General features: G+C 36.0%; 1 protein-coding gene across 1 annotated transcript; it reads right to left on the bottom strand.

Annotated features, from left to right (window-relative positions):
• Positions 1 to 1,240: 1,240 nt before the first annotated feature.
• On the bottom strand, positions 1,241 to 15,677 carry LOC122135451 (synaptonemal complex protein 2-like). The gene is given in 27 exon segments (XM_042714893.1): positions 1,241 to 1,780; positions 1,958 to 2,039; positions 3,743 to 3,801; positions 3,937 to 4,036; positions 4,212 to 4,306; positions 7,064 to 7,170; positions 8,275 to 8,405; positions 8,608 to 8,698; positions 8,774 to 8,877; positions 8,959 to 9,043; positions 9,153 to 9,255; positions 9,492 to 9,537; positions 9,680 to 9,729; positions 10,067 to 10,183; positions 10,855 to 10,912; positions 10,991 to 11,028; positions 11,102 to 11,135; positions 11,853 to 11,896; positions 12,721 to 12,753; positions 14,195 to 14,240; positions 14,338 to 14,390; positions 14,511 to 14,653; positions 14,747 to 14,781; positions 14,905 to 14,993; positions 15,104 to 15,189; positions 15,283 to 15,307; positions 15,408 to 15,677. Coding segments are annotated over 27 exon segments (1,998 nt in total). The 5' UTR covers positions 15,510 to 15,677; the 3' UTR covers positions 1,241 to 1,738.
• Between the last annotated feature and the right edge of the window lie 10,964 nt (positions 15,678 to 26,641).

Below are 26,641 nucleotides of genomic sequence, written 5' to 3'. Positions count from 1 at the left end.
ATAAAATACATTTATAACTTAAAGACCCCGTGAAAATGTTTGATGAATGCATTTGTTTGTTGTTGAGGGTTAGAGCTAAACTTCACAGGAAAGTGGATCTTAAGGGCCAGAATTGCCCACCCCTGATATATCTCCCATTGCAAACAGATGAAATAATCCATTTGTTTAAACAGACAGTAATCTTTATATTAAAGGGGTTAAATGATGTTGCTTAAAATAACATTATTTTGTGTAATGAAATGTGTTTATGCGGTTTAAGGTTAAAAAAAAACATTATTTTACACATACTGTACATTATTGTTTCTCCTCTATGCCCCACCTTTCTGAAACGTCGTTTTTTACAAAGCTCATCATTCTGAAAAGCGAGGTGTGCTCTTATTGGATAGCTATCCAGTGCATTGTGTGAAGGAAATGTTACGCCCCCTTGACATACTGTGATGCATGTCCCGGTCAGAACACCGGTGCGACAAGACAAAAACAAAACCCAAAAAACCCCTACTCTACACCAACGTTTCTCAATTCCAGTCCTCGTGCCCACCCAGCTCTGCATATTTTGCATGTCTCTCTGTTAACACATCTAATTCAGATAATCAGCTCATTAGCAGTGAGCTCCATGCATGAATTGTGTTCCTATTGACATGGTCCCTACACGTTCATTGCTGTTGAAGTTTACCTCACTTTGGAACATTCATTCACGGATTCATGCTGCGCAACATCTTCACACAGGGACAAGTATGACATGATATACCTCTGTAAATACACTGCTCAAAACTCACATTTGAATCATCAGTGGCAAATCCTTTACATATGTAAACTTACTTACAGGCTGTGAGTTAGAACAGCCGGCATTGTAGTCTTCTCTCCCAAGATCAGGAAACACTCCTCCATAAAATGTGCTGCACACATCTGAATATTTGGGCTGAACTGTTCTGGAACAGTGTTGTAAATACAACTTAACCACTGATTTCAAGTTGTGTCCTCTTTTGGAAGGCCAAACAAAGAATTTTCCCTTTCACAATGAAACAGCATCTCCATGACATGGCGCCGGCGGCAACAGTGAGAATCAAAGGTTACACCTTCTTTGCGTGAACATTTGGGTGGCGTTATACAAACCTTCCCACATCGTGATGAAGACATGTGGGGGCGTGTTTAAACGAGGTGTTTTAGGAGGGCGTGGACGAGTCTTAACTTTTATAAAGAATATCTCTTTGGGTTTGAGACTTTAGTCTTTGCAACTTTACAGATCTTCTTTATGCACCAAGAGCTTGTAACACTCCAAAGAGAAAGAAAAACTTGAAATCGCATCACATGACCTCTTTAATTGCATAGCCAAGAACCAGGACATGTTAAATCCTATTGCAAGTCTTGGCAGTTGCTATCAGCAGACAGACCAACTTATTCTATAAACAATTTTATTGGACATGCAGGTTGAGTCATCAGTATTTTTTGTCTGTTTTGCTAGAAGACCACAGTGTATATCTGCTTGTATAATACATGACCCAAAATGGTATAAATCTTCAATTTCATGGAAGTCTTTAGTGCAAACCTATAAAATCATGTTTTGTTTTGTTTTTTTTTTTTAAATGACCACAGAAAACCTTGATGATTGTCTTTATTATAAACTAAAAGCACTTGCAATATGAAATAAATTTGATCATGTGATGTTTTACACCAGTAAACAAAAATTTCTTTAATTAGTAGTAGACTTTTCAGTCCAAAAAAAAAAAAAACCCTTGTCCTAGGAGGGATCTAGAGTGGTGGGATCTTGAGGAGAGGCAGGCTGGAGAAGATGACAATTTTTAATAACTTACACAGAGTCCGAGTAGTATTTATTATCAGTTTACATGCTAGCATTTAAATATCAGATATTTTTTGACCTGGAAAAAGTCCAGAAATCTAGGTCTAAAATCTACATGCAGTGCCGGTAAAATGAAGCTGTAATGAACAAACTGCTCACCGCCGTAACTTTGACCTCTCTTCTCGCTGATAAACTAAATGGTGATTCAGCACTCACATATGGGATGAGGAGAGAATCCAGCCTGTTATGGGAGAGCAGAAGCCTTTTTTAAATTTACGTACAAGAACTTGCCTTGGTCACATGGATTTCTGCTTAACATGCAATAGACAACAGATAAAATACAGTTATAATACAGGACATACAATGAGATGTGTACACATTATGGCCTTGTTTACACTGCAGGTCTTGATGCCCAATTCTGATTTGTTGCCTAGATCTATTTTTTTGGCTGTCCGTTTACACGTTCTTTCAGTTGTGACCCATATCCGATTCATGTGTTTACACTTGCCATACCACCTGAAACATCGTGCATGCGTTGTTGTCATTTGTGAGAATTGAGAGTTGTCGTTGTTGTGAGAATAATGTGACTTGTGCTGACAAAACGAGTCACAACGAGCAACAGAGTCACACATATTTGAAGTCGATAGTGATGTACTCTGTCTTTTTCTTATTATTAATTATAGCTGTTTTTATTTTCTTTTAATCTTTGCTATTATAAATAAGAATAGATGCAAAAAAAAAGTAGAATAAATAGCCTAGATAGAAACAAATAATGCATTACCTTTATCATTTTATATCTAAACTAGAGCATTCATGTATGAAAAACAATCAAATGTATAAACTTAAGTGTTAAATTACAAATAAATCGATTATTAAAACTACAAAAGCAGTTCAGTGAAGTGCAGTGAGTGATTCCCTCTTTTCTTTTATTTTTAGATTAACAATGATACAAGATACAGACTTCCTATAGGCTACTGTAATGCATGGATCTAATATAATGTTACACATCAGATGTTTTCCCCAAACAGTTCCGTAAGCATTCACTTAAGACAGAGCAGATAATGTTTGTGTGAACACTGAAATACTGTAATTCTGTATACGTGTGTATTTATCAGGATCACGCGCCGTTATATGCATGCACTTCGGATGACAGTCCGTGAGAAGCGAGAGGAGAAAAGGTAATCCTCAGAAAAATGTACAAATTTTTTTTTGCCTGTAGCTCAAAATAGCCCGTGCGAATTTACACTAATTTTGCCAGCACGGGTCACATATGACTTTGGTAAACTGCGTAGAAATACCAAATTGTTGCAGTTTTAAATGACGTACAGAACGCAATGCCTCAAAATCTGATCTGTCCGTTTACATGACAGTCGCATTGGCACATGCCTGATTTTTATCCGATTTATTTCCACATATGAATGAGGCCTGAAACCGATCTTGAAATATCCGAATGCATGCGTTTTTTTTCCCGTTTACACTGTCATAGAACAGATCCAATCTGTGTTACATATGAGCAAAAAAAAAAATAATAATAATAAATAAAAAAATTCGGAATTGGGTCACATTTAACTGGCAGTGTAAACAAGGCGTATGATATACAGTTCTGAAATTAACTGCAGTTAGGTCAAATATCTTATTGCCCTCATCAACACACACTTTGATGTTAGGCTTGAGAAAACCTTGTCTGAATGTTTTTTTTTTTAAAAAGTCCTGAACTCTAAAGATTATTGGGGCCTTATGTCATCTGAATGGTTTGACGAAAAAAGTTGTATATTTATAAGCTTTAAATATAATTAATTTATTTTTGAAAGGTCTATAGGGTGAATTACAATATTAAAATGTGGCCTAGTGTTAGGGGGACTATGGGGAAAAAAATAATTCTCCAAATATACAGAAATAAACAGCATGTGCACTTCAAGCAAACATAAAACAGGCTTAGACTACCTCTTCTGCTGTCTATCACAGAATGCCCGAACTGTGTCAGACTCCGACTGCCAGAAATTCTGAAACATGACCAAGTGCATATGACAGAGAACAGCACTGATTTGTTCTATTAAACATGCTTTGTTCAGATGAAAATATACAGCGATCTATTTAATATTACAATGTGCCCATTTTATTGAGAAGTTGAGACAGACCACAGTCTCTTTCTCTATGGTTTTGAGAGACAGACAGTCCTGCTCCAAACATGTCAACTGCTGAACCACTGTGTTCTGGAACTGCTCCAGATGCACCAACCTACATGCAGAACAGCATGGTTTGTTTAATGAATCTCAGCTATAACCATGTGGATTAAAAGAGAGCAGTGTTAGTGTTTAGTAAGCTGAATTGATGTTTATTCTAGATTTGCATGGTTTATGGACCAAAATCAAAGAAGTTGCTGAATGCTAATGCTGTGTTTTGTGCTCTGTACCTTTGATTGTGTACAGTTCCCAAGAGAGAAGTCACATTTCTCTGACAGTCTGTTAAAGATTGCAGGGATCTGGCTTCAATCTTCTTATACCTGCTCTGGATCACAAAGAAAATAATTCCATGCTGGACTAAACAAATAAGGTGTTAGTTCACCCAAAGTGTCCCTCATGCATGTCCCTCTGTTTAGCTTCTTTCATTTAACACAAAATGAGAATTTTGAACAATGTTTCAGCCACATACAAATGACAGAATTTTTCTACTTGCTACACAGTAAAATTGCAAAGCCATAAAATTAGATTTGCAAACTAGGGCCCATTCCATGAAAACAGTTTAGGTGTTTTTATTTCGGTTTAGTTTGTAACATGAAAGTGGTTCAGATTTTAGCAGTTTTCATTGGCATAGTAACTTATGCTCCACGGCTAACCTGCTCCAGATCAGATTTTATCAATTTTTGGCAGTGACGTCTCCGATGCAATAAAACTTAAAGATTAAAGGGCACTACATAGCATACATTTCATAAATTGCAAATTTTAAAGGAATAGTTCAACAACAAAAAAAAAAACTGAAATTTGTTGAAAATGTGAACAACCAATAATTTGTACATTACTTATAGAATTATTACTACGAAAGCATTTTTAACAATTATTAAAGCAGTTAGTTAAAATTATAATACATATAAGGGGTGGGCACGCAATCACAGTATAAGAGAGGCAAGGAGAGGAAACAGCAAGACTACCCCAAAAAGGTAATTGTTTTGCAGGTGGTGACCACAAACAATTGCTCTCTTATCCTTCCTGACTGATTTGTCTCTAGTTTTGTTAGGATCCTTCTCACTACTTGAGTAGCATGAGGCAGAATCTGCAACCCAATCAGGTTGCATAGGTAGTCCAGTTCCTCCATAAAGGCACATCCATATGTGTTGTTGCAAGGAGGTTTGTTGTGTCTTCCAGTACAGTGTCAAGAGCAAGAAGATACCAGGAGAAAGGTGGTTACACAAGAAGAACTGGACAGGGCTATAGAAGGGCAACAACCCAACAGCAGTACCAGTACCAGTAACTGTCATGGGGGAATGTTATGCTGCCTATAAAATCATCTGCCCATAAAATGACTGTTTTGTTGTTGGGATAGTGATGGTCTGGGGAGGAATATCCATGGAGGGTCATACAGATCTTTGCATGCTAGCCGGCGGTACCTTAATGCTCTTAGGTACCAGATGAAATGCACTTATAAAACTGTTAGTTACAAAACTATCATGCTTGATGATTTTGCAAGGTAGCATAATGTTCCCCGCGGCCTCGCCAGACTCTTTCACATTTGTCGCATGTGTGATCCTGCTCTCATCCATGAAGAGAGAAAGGAGTTGACCCTGAATGGTTTCTTTACACCATTCCTGAACAATGTGTGCATTGTATCAGGGTACAATATCCTGCTAAAAGAGGCCACTGCCATCAGAAAATACCATTCCCATGATGGGTGTAACTGGTCTGCAATGAGGTTTAGGTAGCACATGCCCCAGAGCATCACAGTCCCTTGACCAGCTTGTCATCTTCCCACATTGTATTGTGATGCCATTACATCCCCGAAAAAACATGTAAAAGGAAACACTGCTCCATGGTACAGTTCTGATGCTTGTGTCCCCATTCTAGGGGCTTTCGGCTGTGGACAGGGGTCATCATGGACACTCTGACCAATCTGTACCTACACAGGCCCATTATTAAAACTGTCACCACATAGACCTTCTACAATTGATGAGCCTTCAATGCACTACATGCTGTGAACCAAGTTGTGGTTTGTCCCTCCTTGACCATGATTTGGTTTGATGCTCCGGCACAGTTGTCCGACCAAAACAATTTGGCACTTGTCAAAGTCACTCAGGTCTTCATTCCTGCCAGTTTAATTTGTTTAATAATATTCACTTCAACTATGAGTAGTTAAAATATTTTTGCTCATCACGGTGTATGTTTGTGTATACACACACACACACTCACACCTGTTTATCTATCTAAGCCTTAAAACCAACAGATAAAGCTTTTAAATTGATTATGTAAACATGTTTGAGTCTCTGTATACTTATGTAAACTCAAATAGAACAGTCCCTTAGATGCTTATTTTTGGTTTTGTAGGTGGTAGGGCAACTATGGTCACAGTTATAATAACTGAAGATATTTAAGAGACTTTTCTACGGACTCCGAAAACAAAAAAGATGGCCAGGTTCCCTGATCACCTTTGTGAATATGCCAAAATCCTGCTGCAGGGAGATATTAGGACTATGTGGCCAGAGCAATATACCACAACGTCTAATTTAAGAGGCCAAAAACAGTGCCACAGAAAAAAACTGCTGACTGTTCTTTCAGCAACAAGCCATGTATACTCATGTGTCCCTCCAGACAGGTTCAAGAACTTGCAAATGTCTTGGTGAAAGACTGGAGTACCATCTCACGGCAAGAACTTGCAAATATGGTGCAGTTCATGAGGATAGTGTAGTAATTAAAACAGCTGATGGCCACTGTATAGAAATATCTTTTAGTTTTCCTCTTTCATGGACAATTCTTTTATTTTTGGTGTGTAAATACTTAATTTTTCAATCTCTTAATCTACGCTAGAAGAGAGAAGTGAACTGCAGTTTACTCTATATTTTGGGAACAAATTTTCAGTTGTATGGACTACTGAAGTTTTGTGTGTGTGCGTGTGTATCCATTCACTTTTACTGAATGTAAAAATAAAAAAAATACTTTGGAATGGCATTACGTAGACTTTTTTTTTCTTTCTTTAATAAGACATGGGCACAAAACATTTGGTAATTTTAATGCCAAAAAAGTAACTAATAAAAAGGCTGCAGTTAGTTGTACTCACAGTAAAGTGTGCTCTCAACTGAGTCTTAAAGGAATTAAATGCAGCTCTGACACCAGCACCCAACTCTTCCTCAGACTCCTCATCCGCAAATGCTTCAGTTACTCGCTCTGACACACAGACACACATTTTTAAATATTATATTTTTGCAAATGAGGATGTCCTGCAAGGTTTGACAAAATCAGCAAGCTTCTGAGTACAATATTTTTCCCAAAAATATAGTTAAGTAGGTAGGTACACAAGCACAGAGAGAGAGAGAGATAGAGAGAGCTATTCTCATTAGACATTCATGTCACCCTTTGTTGGCAACGAGCAGCAGCACAAAATGGCTGCTTTTTATCCTTCTCAAGCAGAAAAAGCATAGAACAGAGACTTGAAAAGGGTGAAAGTGAAAAATGGGACAGTCGTGGCCTAATGGTTAGAGAGGCGGACTTGTAACCATGACTGCGGTGAGACCCTAGATCAATGCACCGAACCCCCAACTGCTCCCCTAGCGCTGCAGCAAAAATGGGTGGCCACTGCAGGGCCGTCCTTAAGGACGTGCAACTGGTGTGGCCGCAACGGGCCCTGGGCTTGAGGCAATTATATAATATATAAATCTCTTTTTTTTTATTTTTTTTTATTTATTTTTTTTTTAAAGGGACGTAACATACAGCCAAGTATGGTGACCCATACTCGGAATTAGTGCTCTGCATTTAACCCATCCAAAGTGCACACATACAGTAGTGAACACACACCTGGAGCAGTGGGCAGCCATTTATGCTACGGTGCCTGGGGAGCAGTTGGGGTTTAAATGCCTTGCTCAAGGGCACCTCAGTCGTGGTAATGAAGGTGGAGAGAGCGCTGTACATTCACTCCCCCCACCTACAATTCCTGCTGGCCCGAGACTCGAACTCGCAACCTTTAGATTACGAGTCTGAATCTCTAACCATTAGGCCATGACTTCCCACAAACAAAAAAAAAAAAAAAAATTTTTTTTTTTGTTGTGTGTGTGTGTGTGTGTGTATGTATGTGTGTGTGTATATATATATATATATATATATATATATATATATATATATAATATGCGCGTGTATGTATGTGTATTGAAAGGGAGAAAACCAACTAAATTGACTAGATTCAATACTCTCAAATGCATTGGAAAGCTCAAGGGTCAAACTTATGTGGGTTCAGCATAAATGTGACTGATCACAAGCAGTTGAAGACAAATTTACCTGCAGCATCCTCTAGTGGGCTAGACATGAATAGTCTTCTGGGTTGGAATGTCGGGTGTCTGTGCAGCTGCGTGTCCTCTTTCAGACCCACATACAGCTCTGTGCAGCAAATACGTGTCCTCAATTAAACACTGAAAGTGTTACTTATTTCAGAAGATTTTTAGAGGCTTTGATGTAAACACTGTTTAAAATGTTAAAAAGGCTGGGTTGTGGGGGGTGGTCTCACCGGATAATTCACCTGCTTTCACTTTTCTGGGGAATTGATGTTTCTTTATCCAAAATTGTGCTGAATAAGTGTAATATATTTTTAATATAAATATGCGTTATAAGCACACCATATTGAAATCAACTTGTACCTCTTCAATAAGATTATCAATTTCCTCTAGTGGTAAACTGGTTTCAGAAAGAGTCTTGTTTTGAAAACCTTGAAGAAACAACAGGTCAGTTTTAAATGAGTACAAGCCATCTTCTGAGATTAGACTTAAGTAATCATACTGACCTGAATCAGCAGTAGACTCTCTGAAGAAGGATGATTCCATATTCAGTGATCTCCCTAGCTTGACTTGAGACTGCCAGTCTTTACTTGCCATTTTTTTCCCCTTCCTTGTAGTCTTTGTTTGGGTGTTGAATACTAGGAAGAAAATTCATAAAGACCCACATTTTTATACCCTGTATAAAATTAACTTTACCCCCCACTGAAAATCTACTGAAAAGTGATATTCTACCTTAGAGAACTCCTCATTACTGCTGGGTGATGAAAGAGGAAGAACTATTGAAGAGTTAAAAAAATTTAATAAAAAACAATACCAAACAAATAAGGATGCAGCATATTTGAATGATTTATAAAAGTAATGTAGTCCTGCAGGATGAGTAACTACCTCTGAGTTTGCCCTTAGCTCTGGGCTTTCTCCTGCTGTAGACAGTGTGTGGAGTGTCCTTGCGGATACACCATTCATCTGAATGCAACACCTTCATTTTCTTCTGTAATCAACCACATTTTACATAATTTACATTTATACATTTAGCAGATGCTTTTGTCCAAAGCTACTTAAAATAGAGGGGCATAAGTAATTAGAGAGCCAGCAATTTTTACTGTACAATACCAGATGTATTGCAAAGCTAGATTAGGCAAACTAGAGCATTCATGAATGTACAACGGTCTAATATAAATAAAATGACTAATTTCTGCAAATAATTGAGCCTTTATTCTAGCTAACCTTAACAGGAGTTCTACCCAGAGTGTTGGGGAGGGATTTTGTAGACCTGATGAAGAAAAATGCACGTTTTAGGGAAACTACTGTAAATGCACAGCAGTACATTTTGACGTACAAAGTGGCTCTCCTACATTTCATACTGATTTTAAAATTAGATGGGCATCATGAGACAAGACAGACATGTCACTTACCCGTTAGATGACGACATTTGACAGAACAATACAGTCTTGGCACATGCAACCTACACCGAAAAGCCAATCTTAAATTAAATGTTAAACTTCCAATCTGAGAAAATGAAGAGAATTCTCAAAAGTAACAAGGTTACATGTTAACTAATGGCACAATCTCTTAGGGTTGAAAATTGGCCTTGAAACTATAAATTTTTACAAGTTTCTTATTTTCAGTAGTCATTTGAGTGGCCCTTTGTACATTAAGCCTGGCCAGATCAAGTTAAACAATTAAATGAACAAACTGATTCAAGAGCCCCCAAAATTGGTAAAGAAATTCATATTAAATTGGCCACTTGTAAGCGTTTAAGAGGACAGTGGACCTGATATGTGTCTTTGCACACCACTGACCTGGTACCTCCACAAAGCAGTCATGAATGTTATAGTCTTTGGATTCCTGTCATGTGACTTCCCTGACCGGTCTGTGTCAAAAGTGTCACTCTGACATTGAGACACCTCAAGGATCACCTGGGGCAGCCATATACACACCTACTCATATGCCAGAAAACTAAAATTTTTCAACAAGTGGACCTTTGACATTATTACTTGTCATTTAGCATCCAAAATGTGTTCTTAAGTGTCCAGTACAAGTTCTTGGGGGGATTGATGAAAACAAAGCAAATTGTGATGCCTGCTTTGGCACAGTATAAAAAATTGAGTATTTTGAAAATAACACTACTAAATTAACAAGTAAATGTTTAATAAAACATTAAAATTCCAGAGAACAAAAAATCTGGGCACCCTTCTTGCAGATAAACATGTTTTCTATTTCTATTTTCTTTTGATGCTTGAGAAATTTAATAAGAATTAGAAATTGAAATTATTTTTTTCGTTAACATTTATATTATTTCAAGTAATGTAAATTGAATCTGGGGTGACAAATCAGATCCGAGGGATGTCCCTCGTTGAAATTATGTTTGGTTTAGATTGCTTTCCGCATTTAAAATCATATTCCAGGGGTGGGTCCTTCAGATCCTCCTTATAATTATTTATAAGTTTGTTTTCTCATGGGGACCAAAACAAAATATCCCCAACAAGGTCAAGAATTACTGTCATTACTACCCTTGTTGGGACATTTGATCCCCATAATGTAGGGGAAAACCAAGTACATTCTTACACACACACACACATATATATACCTCAGAATCTGAATGATCCTTAAATTGAAAAATGTCTTGGCCTGGGGTTCCTTTGACTCTTCACTCAAAGAAAGAAAAGCATAAAACCACTGTGTTTATCATCAGAAAGTACATGTACAGCAATAAATAGTCTTACTTTGATCTTGATCTGCTTGGTCCACTCAAGGGGGAACACTGAAAAATGACTAGAAGTTGGTGAAAATGGGTGCCTATACAACCTAATTTGCTATCTGGATTATCTAGTTACCTGATGGATGACTTTGGTTTCTGCAGCAGATGGACTATGGAAGAATAAAAATAAATCCATGAGAGAATCAGATACTAATCTGTCTGATCAAATCAAATGCAGAAATCAATATGCCTTTGCTCTATCAATAGCTATGTTTCCATCCAAAGATGTAAATTTAACTTGTGCGCGAAACTGGAATATCGTATAAAACATTTGCGAATAAAGCACTGTTTCCATCCAACGAGTCAGAGAACAAAATTGTCACTTCCTGATAAACTGGCACTAAATCTCTCCAAGAAAACTAGGAGAAGCCACTGAATATAATAATTTTCATATGTAATAAATTACTTTCACTTCAGAGAGAGCAGACGTAACACAATGCGATCATTGCTTTTAGAGGTGGATGCCTGCAGTTTGGGAATACAGTCATGCAAGACAGTAATTATACAGAAATACTTTGACAGACTTTCCTCAGGCATTTCAGAACGACCAAAACAACATATAGATGCTATGAACGAAATTGGCCAGCTTGTTAGTCGAGTTATCCCATTCCATAGTGCAAAGTCACTACTTTTTAATGCGCATAGTGAAATTTATTCGGTAAATGTGTTTCCATCGTAATTTATGCACATTTTAGAATTTATGCACATTTTGGCGTTTCCATCCAGCAGTTTTTTATTCGATAATCCAAAATGCACAAAAATAGGTGGATGGAAACATAGCTAATGTAAACACTGGGATTTACAGAAATTTAGTTAGGCAAACATGCCTGGCAAATGTCTGTGGCACTGATGTTTTGTTCATGCTGGGTTCCTGTAAAAGATGACATTTCACACTGATAAATGTGGAACAAAATATACTGTAAATTAACATCAGCAAAACATATCTGTAGAGCGTGTAAGGTGCATGCCTTCCATCTTGGTCAAGCAATCCCCTGATTGTACAGCTTCCTAGTAATAAAAAAGGACATATAATTTATAACCACTGGTATGTATATGAGGTATATTTACATATTTAACCATGATTCTTTAAAAACAGAAAACAGTACATACCAACACCTTTGACAATGAGGAAGACTGTGGTTTATCTGGAAACACTCTTGTCAGGGCTGTTTGGATGTTGTGCTCTGCACTACAGATTATTTTGACAATTTTGCCAGTGATCTCTCCATGAGAGAGTGGGACACACATGAAAACCCAAAATATCCTCATAACAACACACTAAAAAAACAAAAAAAAAAAAAAAAAAACATTTGAAGAAATAAGATTAATGATCTGGGGGATTTAAAATCAATTCCAAATCACATGTAGTCTACTTCAGCTTTGGGTTTAGTTTTAATACTAAATAAGGAAACCTTGTTAAAAACATTTTATTATGAACAGAAGAAAAGCTAGTGGTCAGGGCCAGTTACGATTAATCCCACCTTGAAAATTATACACGCTGACAACATCTTTAGGCAGGTGAATCAACTCCCACAGTGTGTTCTACCAAAAATATAAGCTCAGTTTAGTTACATTACTGATTAAAAAAAAAAAAAAAATACAACCTTTGCATTAAAATATAATTTAGACACACCTTTGGATCATTTACAAAGAAACTAATGGTTGATGTTCCAATGTTGAAATCCACCCCAAAACTCCTTTAGAAAACTCATCTTCAGGCTTGAACAACTAAAAAGGATCATTCAAACACTGGTTGTTGCAAGAAATTGCAGTGTATAGCCTAGGTAATTTATTAGCAGTGCTTGAAATGGAGAAAAAGTCCCTCCCCAACCCCAAAACAAATAAATTTTCATAATTCCCAGTGTATGTATATAATGTTGAAAGAAAGAGGAAAAAAAAAACTGTTCAGAGCATTTTAATATAAATAAGCACCAGTTAAGCTTCGATACCAAACAGGACCACAAGGAGATGCCAAAAGACCACTAAACCTGCTGCCTTAAATGGTTATTTCACCTAAAAATGAAAATTCTGTCATTAATTACTCACCTTCATGTCGTTCCAAACCTGTAAGACCTCTGTTCATCTTCGGAACACAAATTAAGATATTTTTGATGCATCCCAAGAGCTTTCTGACCCTGCCATAGACAGCAAAGGGTACAACCATAAACAAGGTCCAGAAACGTAGCAAGGCCATCTGTAAAATATTCCGTGACATCAGGGGTTCAACCATTACTTTACAGATGTCCTTGCTATATTTCTTGACCTTTATCATGGTAGTACCCTTGCAGTCTATGGGAGGGTCAGAGAGCTCTCAGATTCCATCAAAAATATCTTAATTTGTTTTCCGAAGATGAACAGTTCTTACGGTTTTGGAACAACATGAGGGTGTGTAATTAATGACAGAAATTTCCTTTTTGTGAACTATCCCTTTAACCTGACTGCACATGCTACCATACCGATCCATTCAGAATAATTAAACCACTGACCAGCACATAATCTATAATACCTTCAGCCGGCATTCATTAGAAAATGCTTTTAAGCCAAATACACGCTATAAAGAATAATTTACTGCCATCTGGATGCGAGTCACTATTCTCTCCGGCATCTCTGATGTTTTTTCTCTGCATAAGCGCCGTTTTAAACGTATTACTTGGGATGCACTATAAATATCAGCATGATATTAATGCACATCTCGTCAGTAAAGCCGTTCTGTAGAGCATTTGTGGAGCAGCATTTACTACACAGAGCCGTTGTTCACGGACAAGCTGCACAAAACATGCTTAAAATAGGATTGTGGTTTTGCGCTGCTTGTCAGTGAACAACGTCTCTGTGTAGTAAATGCTACTCCACGTGAAAGCACGCATGTGTAGATATATATGGCTGATTATAGAACCGTCTTTACTGATAAGATGCGCATTAATATCGTGCCAATATTTATCTTGCATCCCTACTACTAATGCATTCCCTCACTGGATCCTTCAACTTTCCAATAGTTTAGCAGTTTCAAATGACTCCTCCTGGGTAGTGTGCTTTGTCTCATTTCTAATCACCCAGACAGTGATGCTTTAGAGTAGCCTAATGGCCCACTTCAAGCACTGCTTATTAGAATAGGAAGAAAAAAAAAAAGAAAAGAAAAAAAAAATCTTGTAGAGAAAGGTTTCATGCTCACCTCAGCTGAATCAAGAAATGCCTGAATACAAGGGAATGAGAAGACTCTAGGACAGAGGAGATCATGCAAACAGGTCAAATCTTTACAGACAACGATGACTGGATAAAGCCTGCATTATAATAAATAATTAAACTTAAATATACCTTCTTGAGTTGCCAAAATAACTATTGAGTTCATTCAGAAATGTCCTACAGTCCAAAAAAAAAAAAAAAATAAAAAAAAAAAAATAAAATAAAAAAACTCCAATACATGCAATCTACTGTTTAAAACCAAAACATTCTAGTGATTTGAGCAGTGAAAAAATGCCTAAACATACAGTTTCAAAATCTTTGTCACGAATTGAAGTAAAAGCTGAAGCAAAACTTCTGAAACGGAACCATTTGCCAGCAAAGTCTTCTCTTAGTTTCCTTGGTGTCATCCTGCAGAGTGCTTCAGAGATGGCTACATGCATTTCATAATCTAGTGACAGCATCATATATTAGCCTACAATATGAACACAGTATCAAACACAAAAACACCAAATTATTTTTTTGCAAAAAAATGATGGCTTACCACCAATGTCTGTCAATGCTTTTGCCAAGTCCTCTCTGTAAAAAATGAAAACGCAAGTGTTTGCCTTGCAATAGGTTTGTGAGCATTGCTCATTGAAGTGTAAATACATGTGTAACCATCGTACTCTATATGGCAATTAATGTATGCTGAATGCTTACAAAAGCCCGACGTGGTCATCTGACTGGCAGAGTTTCTTCCTTATATCTTTGGGACTGCTGTCCAACATAGAGTTTATGGTTCTGATGGCCTGAGGGCAAATAATGTCAAATTATTTCACAGCGTAAATGTTTTAGCCAGACATTTTTTTATTATTATTATTAAAACAAGCATTTTAACCAATAGCTTCATGACAATTACCTCTAGACGCAGACAGAAAGCCACTTCATAATCCAAAACAACAGCCCCAAACCGCAGCAAAAATATATCCAGGATCTTATTGCTGCCTTCGAACCATACCAAATTATTTATTAATAATAATAATAGTAATAGTTACACTATACAAAAATAATATTAATACAAATCTTTGAATGGGTCACCTGCAATGGTGATATGACACAGCCCCTGTAAATAAAATAAAATAAAACAAAAAACAAAACAAAACAAAAACACGTACATATACACATACATATATATGGAGTTCTTTGTAGCAAAAATGTATTACCATGGCAACCTCGTAGAAAACTTCAATGAGATTCATGGCGTCCCTAGGTGGTTTGTGCGGTCCTTTAAGATTCTCTGACGAAATCTCAAACCAATTCAACATTTAAAAAGCAAGCGGATTATAAATTATCATCCTGACCAGTAACTTAGAGGTTTATTTTAATCAGAATTAGACAAATATACTTATCTTCACAACCAAGCCGTGATTAACAAGTTTCTGGATGCTGTCTTCATCTTTACTAATGAGATGTTCAATTGCCCGTAATATTAAATCAACATAAATATATTCTATTTCATTCAACACATTTAAATAATAAAAACAATCTTAAATGCCAAATAAAAAAAAAAACAAAAAAAAAGACGGCGCTTTAGTGCCACGTAAAAAAAAAAAAAAAAAAAAAAAGGATTATAAAAATTACAAGATTAAAGTCGAAATGTTTGATAATTTAAATCGTAGAAATGAAAAGAATATTTTGACAGTAGGCTATAGCCTTTATTGCGCATGCAAATGCAGGGGTGTTGCACAAGATCCCGGGCCCTATGCACAGGCAGTCCTGATGGGCCCCCATGAAAATATCCAGGTACAATAAAATATATTCCAGACTTTTCAAGGGCCCTCTCTTCCTTTGGGGCCCTGGTAATCAGTACTGGTTTTACCCCCAGTCCGACACCCCTGTGCAAATGGCCCGGATTGAGAGCACCGGGAGAAGTTGCAGGTCACCGGAATTGATTTGAATATTGTTGCATCCGAGCGGACGCATCATCTTACTGGGATGAGGAAGAGTCAATTTTAAGGACTCACGGAAACAGCTTAATATCAAGAATATGACATTTATTAACAGACTGAACAGGAACAATTTTTTCTCTTACCATCAGCTCTCCAATAATCCAGCTCTCACACCCAATCGACATTCCTTTAGCTCTCTCAATAAATCCCTTAACAAAACAAATATAAAAAAAAAAAAAAAAAAAAAAAATACACTACAAATAGGCCTGTATGTGGGATTATTAGCAGAATTCATACCGTGTGTCATACTCGCGGGGACAGTATGCTTGGAAATAATATTTCATGTCTTCCATTGCATTCGTTATTTGTAGTGCGACAGCCACCCAATAGCAATAAGCTTTGTGCTTTCGGTAGGCCTACTTTTAATGTAAGTCTCAGCTTTCAAAATCAGTCTTATAGCGAAACACAAATTATGTCTTACAATAATGTGTTTTCCAAGCTCTTTAATTATCAGATTGCTGTATTTACGTTAACCAATTCATTAAATTAAACTGTTTTCTTTGTGAAAATTCCACAGCCTACTCCGCAAAAACATCCGTGGCGTCCAAACTTTTATTCCTCACATTTAGTCTCATTTAGTTAATAAAAAGTTCTAAAAGTTGAAGTGGGCTCCAACTCATTTACATAGGCTAAGTTATATTGTTTTATTTTCTGAGGTAGCCTGTAGACTATAATATGTAAGTTACTAGGCCTTTTCACAGGCCGTTTTATTCATGTATGGGGGAGACCAGGGAGTGTTGTAACATTGGGTTAGTTGTAACACTGTCAGTTTGACCATTCAGAAACAACCTATGGTGATGTTATCCATATCATATACACTCCCATCTCCATTTTGAGCTAACAGGAAAAGTGTCATGTGTCTGTGAGCAAGATTGTGAATTGTTTATCACCCAAAAAGTGATTTTCAGGTCAGCAAATTTTTATTGCCTAGCATTCATTGTGATGTAGATTTAAAAAAAAAAAAAATTAAAAAATAAATAAATAAAAAAAATTACCTACATAATCTTAAGTAGCCATTTCTCTAGTTCCATTTGATGCTAGACATTAATGCTAACTTCAAACCCACATGCTAAAAGAGTTAGCTATGTAATGGCTGCTTGGGGTGAGGATAGTTGTAACAGTTCTTTAAAAAAAAAGTTAGGAACACCGGAAAACGGGCAAAGAGATTGGTGTCTGGGGAGGGACAAAAGAAGAAAAAGAAAACAAGCAAATATGCCCAAGTCCAATGACCAAGAGTGTTCTGATTCGTCTGATGATCAGAATTTCTGCATTGTGTGCATAGAAAACTTTGGAAACTAGGTCAAAAGATGTGTTGGTCAAGTGTGTTTCTTGTCAGTTCCGGGCCCATGAAGCCTGCACCCCAGGGGCAGCCATCTACATTTGTCACAACTATGAGACTGACTGAACCCTTATGAGATATACACTATACACACACTCACACTGACACACACAGCAATTTGTTGTAGTGTTAAGTTTAAAAGTCCCTTAAGAAATACACTACACACACACAAATTTAATATAGTGTTAAGATGAAAGTTCTAACAAACTACAACACACACACACAGCAATTTGTTATTTTTAAGTTCCTGAACATTTTTGTTAGTTTAAATTGTTAATTTTTGTTCTTCAATAAAGTTCTTGCATAATCTGGAAAGTGTGGAAGTGGTTTCACCAAATTACCTCTATTGTTACATCTATCCCCAGCTAGTGTTACAACTCTCCCCAGTAGTGGGGAAGGTTGTAACAACGGAACTCTTTGTATTTGACAGTTAACTCGCATAATCTGGGATTGTGTGGTACAAGTTCAAGTGAGTTTTATTTGTAGTAGACAAATGTGCCTACAATGTATCAAGGTTTGAGAGGTCTAGCATGAACAACCACTAAGTGACTGACCCTCAAAAAAAGTGTTACTATCATCCCCGGTCTCCCCTAATACAGTAAATGATTGGACATAATATTTAACGTATTCCAATCATTTTTTGTAGCATGCCAGCCGCCCAGTAGTCGCAATAATTTTGTGCTTTGTTGCTGTTAATATAACAGCTCAGCTTTCTAATTCTGTCAGTTTTTATCACAAAATACAGATTATAAATGTGTTTTTCATCTTTATTTCAAGTTTATTGCAAGATATAAAAGTGAAGGAACATCAGAAGGAAAAAAAAAAAAAAAAATCAGTACCCTATACCTTAATTTATAATGAAAATAATGTCTCATTATTGTAATTTGGAAGACTCATGCCGCTTAAACTGAAGCGAATATACTGTGATCTGTCATGCCACATTAAAGAGCGTGAAAAAAAAAACACATTATTGTAATAGCCGTTTGTATTTCGCTATAAAACTGACATATTTTGAAATCTGAGATTTTGGAATATCTCCCGGTGCTCTCAATCCTATACTCTCAAATATACTCTCAAAATATTTTAACTTTAATCTTTATTCTTGAAACATTTGAGATAATTTTAGATTTTTAATATTTAATGTGGCACTAAAACGCCATTGTACTCTTGCAGTGGGGATTCTTAAATCAAAACTGGAAGTCTTTATTTATTTTTACAAAAAAAAAATAAAAAAATCATAATCATACAAAGGGAACAAACTGTTGATATTGCATGGAAATCCAGAAAAAGCTAATTCATAACCTGCCTTAATAACAACTTCGTCCAGTCGATCGGCCAAGGATACAGAAGATTTTTCTTCAATAAGAATCATAATAACCATGCCAAGGTTATTTTGAACAAAGGCATCATGAAGTCTACTTGTAAACTGTATAATTAAAGAAGCACTGAATGAATGTCTGTAATACTAAAAACAACAGAAATGTAGGTCCATTGTGCTTCAACTTCAAACTTAGTGCAAGTACCCTAATGCTGAGTTCACACTGCACGATTTTCAAACTCGTCAGATCGCCGTTGTTTTCACACTGCATGACTATCTGGGGTAGCATTCAGTGGCTGCTGTGGTCACATTGCACGATGGATCGGCAACAGGGGGTTTCGCATGACTTCACAAAAGTAAGAATCGCTGACAGCTCTGTCTGGTCCGCAAACTACGTTTCACAACAAAACACGCGAGAAGTGATAAGGAAATAATGCGAGAACCCGCGTGCCAAATGTTTGTGCTTGTTTCTGTATGATAAAATTGTTCTACATCTATTAAAATGCTGATATTCTGGTCTATAACTCCTCCCCGAACTTCCCTCTGCCCTGTATCTTAGTCTCCCATTGGCTGTAGGTCATCGCCGATGTAGCTTTTAGTCAGAAATCATTGCAAACAGCGCGATTGTGAATCGCAGACAGCTCCAGATATGTAGCATGGCAAATATTTTGTGGGCGTCGGCGACGTCTCGGCGATTCCATTCAGATCGCGTCTTTGATAATTCGTCACTCGCGTGAACGAGCACCGATCGATTTGCCTCCGATTTCGGGCATTTGTCGGCGAGTGAAAAATCGGGCTAAAATCGTGCAGTGTGGACTCAACATAAGGCTAATACGCAATCAATCAATCAATCAAAGTTATTATGTAGACCATACAACCATATATATATATATATATGTTTAATATAAACCCACATAGATAAAATAGACCTCCAGGGAAGAACTCACACTCATGATGTACAGACAGGCGAGCTCCTCCTCAGACTGCAGACTGCCTAATTAAACACACATGGCTTTTAATTAGGCTCTTTATCCGCTTTTTATTTATCGTCCATGACCCTTTGCGCGAAGTAGGAAGTGACTTCCGCTAAACTGTACAATCAGGGAAAGGTCATATTTAACAATATATTCTGAAGCAATAATTTCATCAGTGTTCTATCAGCTTTTACACACGCAAATCTGCATATTTTTATTTAGCCTACCTTTACAAAGGCCTATTTTTACAAATGCATAAATAATGTTTTGATATTAAAAAACTATGAATACTGATACTTGAAATTATTTAAATAATAAAAAGGTACTTTAAATGTGACGTTAAAACCTTCAGAAGGCGGCAGCAAGTCACTGTTAATAAGTCATTGCGATTGAAGAATCATTTAAATGTTTGATTCATTCAGGAAGAAAACACGTCATGTTGCTCAGAGACGCAAAATAGCCCTGTGGCCACTGAACTCTATTATAGATCAGTGGCTGTGTTTGGAATTTTTATGTTGTCGAAATAGTGCAAAAACAGGCAATATGGGTTTCTTATTTAACTTCTAGTTTATTGAACTGTTGTTAAAAAAAAAAAAATCAACATTTGTGATGGTCATTTGGAGAGAAAAAAAACGGACTCTTCATGTGAAATTGATTAACTATATGAAGTGGTATAAATATATATATTTCTGCCTCCATGCCTTGAATTTGTGATAATTCTGAATGTATTTTAATAGACTGAATCATGCAGTGAAAGAGTGCACTGTAAATGCGCACCTCTCTAGGTGTTCTGAATTATTTATTTATTTTTTTTATTTATTTTTTTTGCGTCGTGAGAATATTCAGCAAAATAGTTCATTTATGTTACTTAACTATACCATGTTAGGAATAAACTAAACATTTTGAATTTTTTACCTCAGTGTGTTTCTTCTGAGTTTATTTATGCATGCTGTTACGCTCATTTGTTTTTAAAGGGTAACTAAACCCCTGGTCAGAGCCTGACTCCACCCACTGGCAATATTTGAAAAATGCTGAAAAGTGGGCAGAGCACAGCGGAGATAGAGGGGACGAACCGAGGGTGGGGCGTGAACCTGAGACCCGCAGTAACGGATTGATTGACAGCTGCTGTCAGAGTCGCTAAAATGGAGAGTGACTAGTGACGCAAGTAGAGGACTTTTCTCCCCCACCTTCACCTGAAGTGGAGGATGTCGAGGTGTCTGTGGACACAGGGCCAGGGCCTGAGCCATATCAATTCGAGCCGCTGGCTCAAACTGCGGTCTTAACTCTCGCATCGCGATCGGCATCCGACGATGCTAGTGAAGCAGCCGCTACAGTGATTTTGACGGAAGATGGTTATCGCAAGCCGTTTTAAAAACTTGTTTTTGACTATCCATAAATATAATTTCGGATAGTCACAATTGTAATTCCAAATATCTATATTGCAATTATGACTCGTCGTAATTGGAATTAAGATATCTACAATGTGATTATGACTAGTCGTAATATGCATTGACGATATCTACAATGTCATTTTGACTAGTCACAACATTCCAGATATCTACAATGCTATTACGACTAGTCATAATCTTCCATTGACTTCCATTGAAAAATATTTGCAGATATCTTCAAATTAGTTTTGACTAGTCGTAATTCCAATTCAAGATATCTTTAAATATGATTTGCCTAGTCAAAACTAATTAAAGATATCTCAAAATTTGACTAGTGATAATTCAATTAGAGATATCTTCAAATGAGTTTTGACTAGTCGTAATCCCAATTCAAGATATCTTTAAATATGATTTGACTAGTCAAAATACAATTTAAGATATCTTTAATTCAAAATTTTAAAGATATCCAAAATACATTTGTAGATATCTGCAATTCATTTATGACTAGTCAAATTACAGTTGTAGATATCTTGAATTGGAATTTTGACTAGGCAAATCATATTTAAAGATATCTTGAATTGGAATTATGACTAGTCAAAACCCAATTAAAGATATCTGCAATTTAATTATGGATATCCCAATCAGATTTTTGACTAGGAAGAACTAGATTTAGAGATATCTGCATTTAGCTTTGTGACTAGGCGTAATTGCAATGTAGATATCTGGAATTAACAATTTTGACTAGTCAAAATACGTTTATAGATATCTACAATGTGCATGCAAATACACCTTTGTTGAGCCCCACCTTAAACATTTTATTTAACCAATCCTAGATCGGAAACTGCTGTCTTTTGCAGTCTTGTCAAGAGTTGTATAATAAAAGTCCTGCGTCTTTGGGTGATTTTAAACTGTTTTATACAGAAGTAATTCAAAAGTATGGAAATAAAAATGTAGCTGGAGCGTGTGTAAAAGTGGTAGGATAAACAGAGAGGACTTAAATAGGCTTTTGAACCTGTTTTATATCGTAATGTTGAGACGTGTGTGCTGTGGATTAAATTTTGTTAGCCTTTATTTACAAACGAACACATGCATAAACCTCATGTCAGCCGTTGCAACATTTAATATAATGTTAAAAGAATCAGTGTCTATTTACACTAAGTGCAATCCTGCCTTGTTGTCAGAGGCTAATTACACTATCGCCCACCAACATGTGATTGGAATAGTCAACACTCATAAACGACGCAAATTCAGAATCAGGTGTAGTGGATTAGTGGTTAAAATGTATACTTTTTGACGCAATCGACCCGAGTTCGCGTCCGCCTTTTGCCAAACATTTTTGTCCTTTTTCAAATCTCATATCGTATCGGAAAGGCATTTATTTTCAATAAAAATTAAGGAAATAATTAAAAGGTTGAAAATAAATATTTGGTAGGGTTAGGGTAGGTGTAGGGAGGGCTTTATTGTCCCAGTAAAGTGGCATCTATTTAAAAAATTGAATTAAAATGATCATTTACACTCACCAAGATATTATTGTGTACTGTTTTATAATGTACTACAATACTGAGGTGCAGATAATTGCTACTATTTGCAATAAGTAGTATAAATAAAATCTTGCTGTTTTAACATAGTGTAAATAGAATCTATAGTTATTTGCACTTAGTGTAAATGGCACATCGTTAAAAAAAATACTGCTATTTTCACTTAGTATAAATAGCATCTATCGCTAAGAAAATATGCTATTTACACCTAGTGCAAACAGCCGCTGCATAAAAGAATACATTGGCACTCATCACTGAACACAGCAGAATATCATCATCATGGATCTCTTGCTATAATACAATACAATACTCCCACCTTGTGGGCTATTTACGGAAGCTCGTTTCCGCCACTACATAGAAATTAATTAATAAATTAATTAATAAAGAAATAAATAAATAGCTACTTTTTATCTCAGTTATATATATATATATATATATATATATATATATATATATATATATATATATATATATATATATATATATATATATATATTGTCTCGCATTGTCTATATAGCTATCGCAATTCTGAGGAAAAAAAGTCAGAATGAATGGTAAGATAAAATCTGCAAATTAGGCCTACCTTAATTTTTTTTAAGGTAGGCCTATCTTTCTTGAAATAAATAAATAAATAAACATTGTTTTTCATTGTCTAAATATATAATAAATAAATTCAGACGAGCAGTTTGTGATTTTCTGCCTTTATTGAACATTACACTGCATTTGGTCTGTTTTGCAACATGATTCTGTTAAAACGCAGCGCTATACATAGGCTACATGCACGCTGGAGACCTTTTACCACACAAGGCTGCATCCAGATTTATTTAATAATCCAGGAAGCACTTCATCCGGTAGCTTTTCTCTCCATGACAACAAAAGCAGACTTTTATTATGTTGTTAGCAGTTAGCAGAGTCGGTGGGGAGGAGCTGAGTAAATTTATTCTGACGTCACACAACAGCAATTCAACTAGGAGCAATTGCAATTCAGATATCTTAAAATATAATTGTGACTAGTCGAAACTGAATTAGAGATATCTCTAATTACATTTGTGGATGTATGACGCGTCTATTGAAGATATCTATAAAGCAATTATAGATATCTTAAATGGAGTTTTGATTAGTCATAAAGTATTTAGAGATATCTTTAATCCGATTTCTTACTAGTGCAATTATAATTGCAGATATCTCTAATTCTCATTGTGACTAGTCGAATTATAATTATGACTATCCGAATTAGAATTGTGACTATCAGAAATTATATTTATGGATAGTCAAACCAAGTTTTAAATGCTAAAACGGCTTGTGATAGGCTTCATCTTAGAAAACCGTGCAAAAAATGGAGCGTAAAAGCAAAGGAGGAGCAGAGCGGAAACGTATAAAAAGGAGAAAAGCCCTACTGGCCAAACCATTAATTCTTGTTCAATACGAATACGAACACTGGATCAGTGCATTCTTTTAAAGTGACAGTCTTTATATTAATCGAACAGTAACAACAAAGAAATCACCCACTGCTCTTGATTGAAAAGCTTTTGTAACTTTAATAAAGATTTATCTTTAATTTATACAGTCAAATATGCAATGCTGTTTTACATTTGATTACTTTATTCAATTTCTGTACCTAAAAACTATGCTATACCAACCTAAAAACCCTGAAAGTCAGTTTATTTTATTTGTAGCTTTACTCTATTGTATTTATTTGTGCTGTTGCTTGTAGTTAGAATATTCTTAATAATATGATAAAATATATATTTTTTGAAAGTATAGTTTTTCCATAAACATAGCACATACAACGGTACCGAAACAGTGACTCTAAAACCGTGAAACAAACCCAACGTGAAAAACTGAACTGTTCCACTCCTTATATTTATGTAATCATTTGGCAGACGGACGCTTTCATCCAAAGAGACTTACAATTGATACAAACTATTCTAAAAAAAATTACAAATATATATAATGATGGAAGTTTTAAAAGACAACCTAAATAAAAAACAACACACTGTTTTACATATGGGGATAAAAAAATTTTTTTTTTGTGCCAAATTTGACCAGAAATTTTGATTTTCCATTTCTAGCATACAATATGTAGCCTAGTCTACAATGTTTATTTATTTATTTTGAAGGTGACGAAGGAAGCAACAGTTGCACTAGTGCTGCAAGTGCTCCTGCTGTTGAGGGGATGTACAGTTCAGCTTTTGAGTCAGATCAGGAACCTTCAGGTAAAGTTTAAGCTATAAGCAAAACTAAACATGCTGGCTATACTCTTAGAACAATATGTGCTTTTATGATTTATAAGATCATCAGTAATAGGACTGTGATCATGGGGACATACAATTGATGGCTGCACAATTAATATAGATTATGAAAGTGCTTATTTCATATTGCAGAGAAACTAGATGTGCAGAGTGAGAGAGAGGGGGATTCAGGGAAAGATGATATAGATGGTGGATTCCTAGTGAGTTTTTGAGGGTTTATTTATTTATCCATTCATATTATGTATGGTAGTCTACCTGTTACATCAACTAACAGGGTTAGCCTACAAGTTTAGCAGTCTGGTGGACACATGAATTGGGTGGTGGTGACTGCAGCAACAGAGGTGGCCTGGGGTGAAGTCAAATTGCCGGCCTGATTTACTGTCCCAGTCCGCCACTGAGTGTGCCTCCTCTATTTTAAAACCCACGAGCCGCCACTGCTATTATAAGCGTCTTTTTGGGTTGCATAAAACTTACAGGTTACAGAATGAAATATGCAAACTGTGGTCATGAAAAATGCTATGCTATTTCATTCAGTTTGCAAAAATCATGATAAAAACATTCATAAGAGCATCAGACAAAATTCTTATCATCATACATATAGCAATACTTTTTAATGAAACTTATTACAGTAATAAGCATTGTTGCATGAATAATAAATTTATCCACACCTAACGTATAGTAAAGTATCAACTAATTGAAAGAATTGCAATAAAAAATAATGTCTGATTTATTAATGTACATTTCCCCCAAAACAGACAGCACGGAGAGTATAATGAGTTTCATTTTAGGTGTTATTAGGTGTTAACAAACATCTCCCCATGCGATGGCATGGCGCCATGGCAGATTTATTGTGAAGATAAAAGCCCACAAGCGTATGGTAACTTTAATTTTCAACTTTTTTTTATCTCTTTAAACGTTTTATTCTGATAATATTTGCAAGATATAAAGATACATTATTTTTTATAAGAATATAGTGTGAGCGAACTCTGTCAAGCTTTGCTGGCCTTTTCCTCCCGCAGGGCGGCTGTCAGACCAGAGGGGAGATTCGTCGTATAGTCCTTTTATCTGTGATTTTACTTGTACTATATGTATGTTCATTGATGAAATATGGTTAATATGTTGGTAATTCTGTGTTATTGAAATTCAGCTGTGGAAAATAAAAGATGAATCATGAATAAAGCTGTTGGTGTGAAGCAATAACTTGTGTTATTGAATATATACAAATATATATTTAGGTATATACAGTATGTAGGTATTAGGTATGAAGCTGAGAAGTCTGCACAGGCCCAGGAATAATACCATTTCATCCTGTTCTGTTCAAGTATTTTATCCAGGTTTTATCATGTTTTGTTTTACTTTGGTTTACCCAATAAAAATGTGATTTAGAGATTCGAAGAGAGTTGAAGTCATTCATTCAAAATTAAATTCAATTAATTCATTCAATATTAAAATATTTCAAAGTCTTCACATTTTAAATATTTTAACATGTAATTTAAAATGTGTTGAGCACCATTGTTTTTTGTTTTTTTTGTAATTTAGAGTTTTATTGCATATTAGCACATTAACTTTATCCAGAGGAATTAATAAAGAAATATAAATAGGGCCCAGTTCTGGCCCACTGTGGTCCCACAAAACCCCC

Source organism: Cyprinus carpio, chromosome A24 (genome assembly GCF_018340385.1).
Source record: "Cyprinus carpio isolate SPL01 chromosome A24, ASM1834038v1, whole genome shotgun sequence".
NCBI lineage: Eukaryota > Metazoa > Chordata > Actinopteri > Cypriniformes > Cyprinidae > Cyprinus > Cyprinus carpio.
Note: the sequence above shows the minus strand (reverse complement) of the source record. Positions and strands in the feature narration are given on the sequence as shown.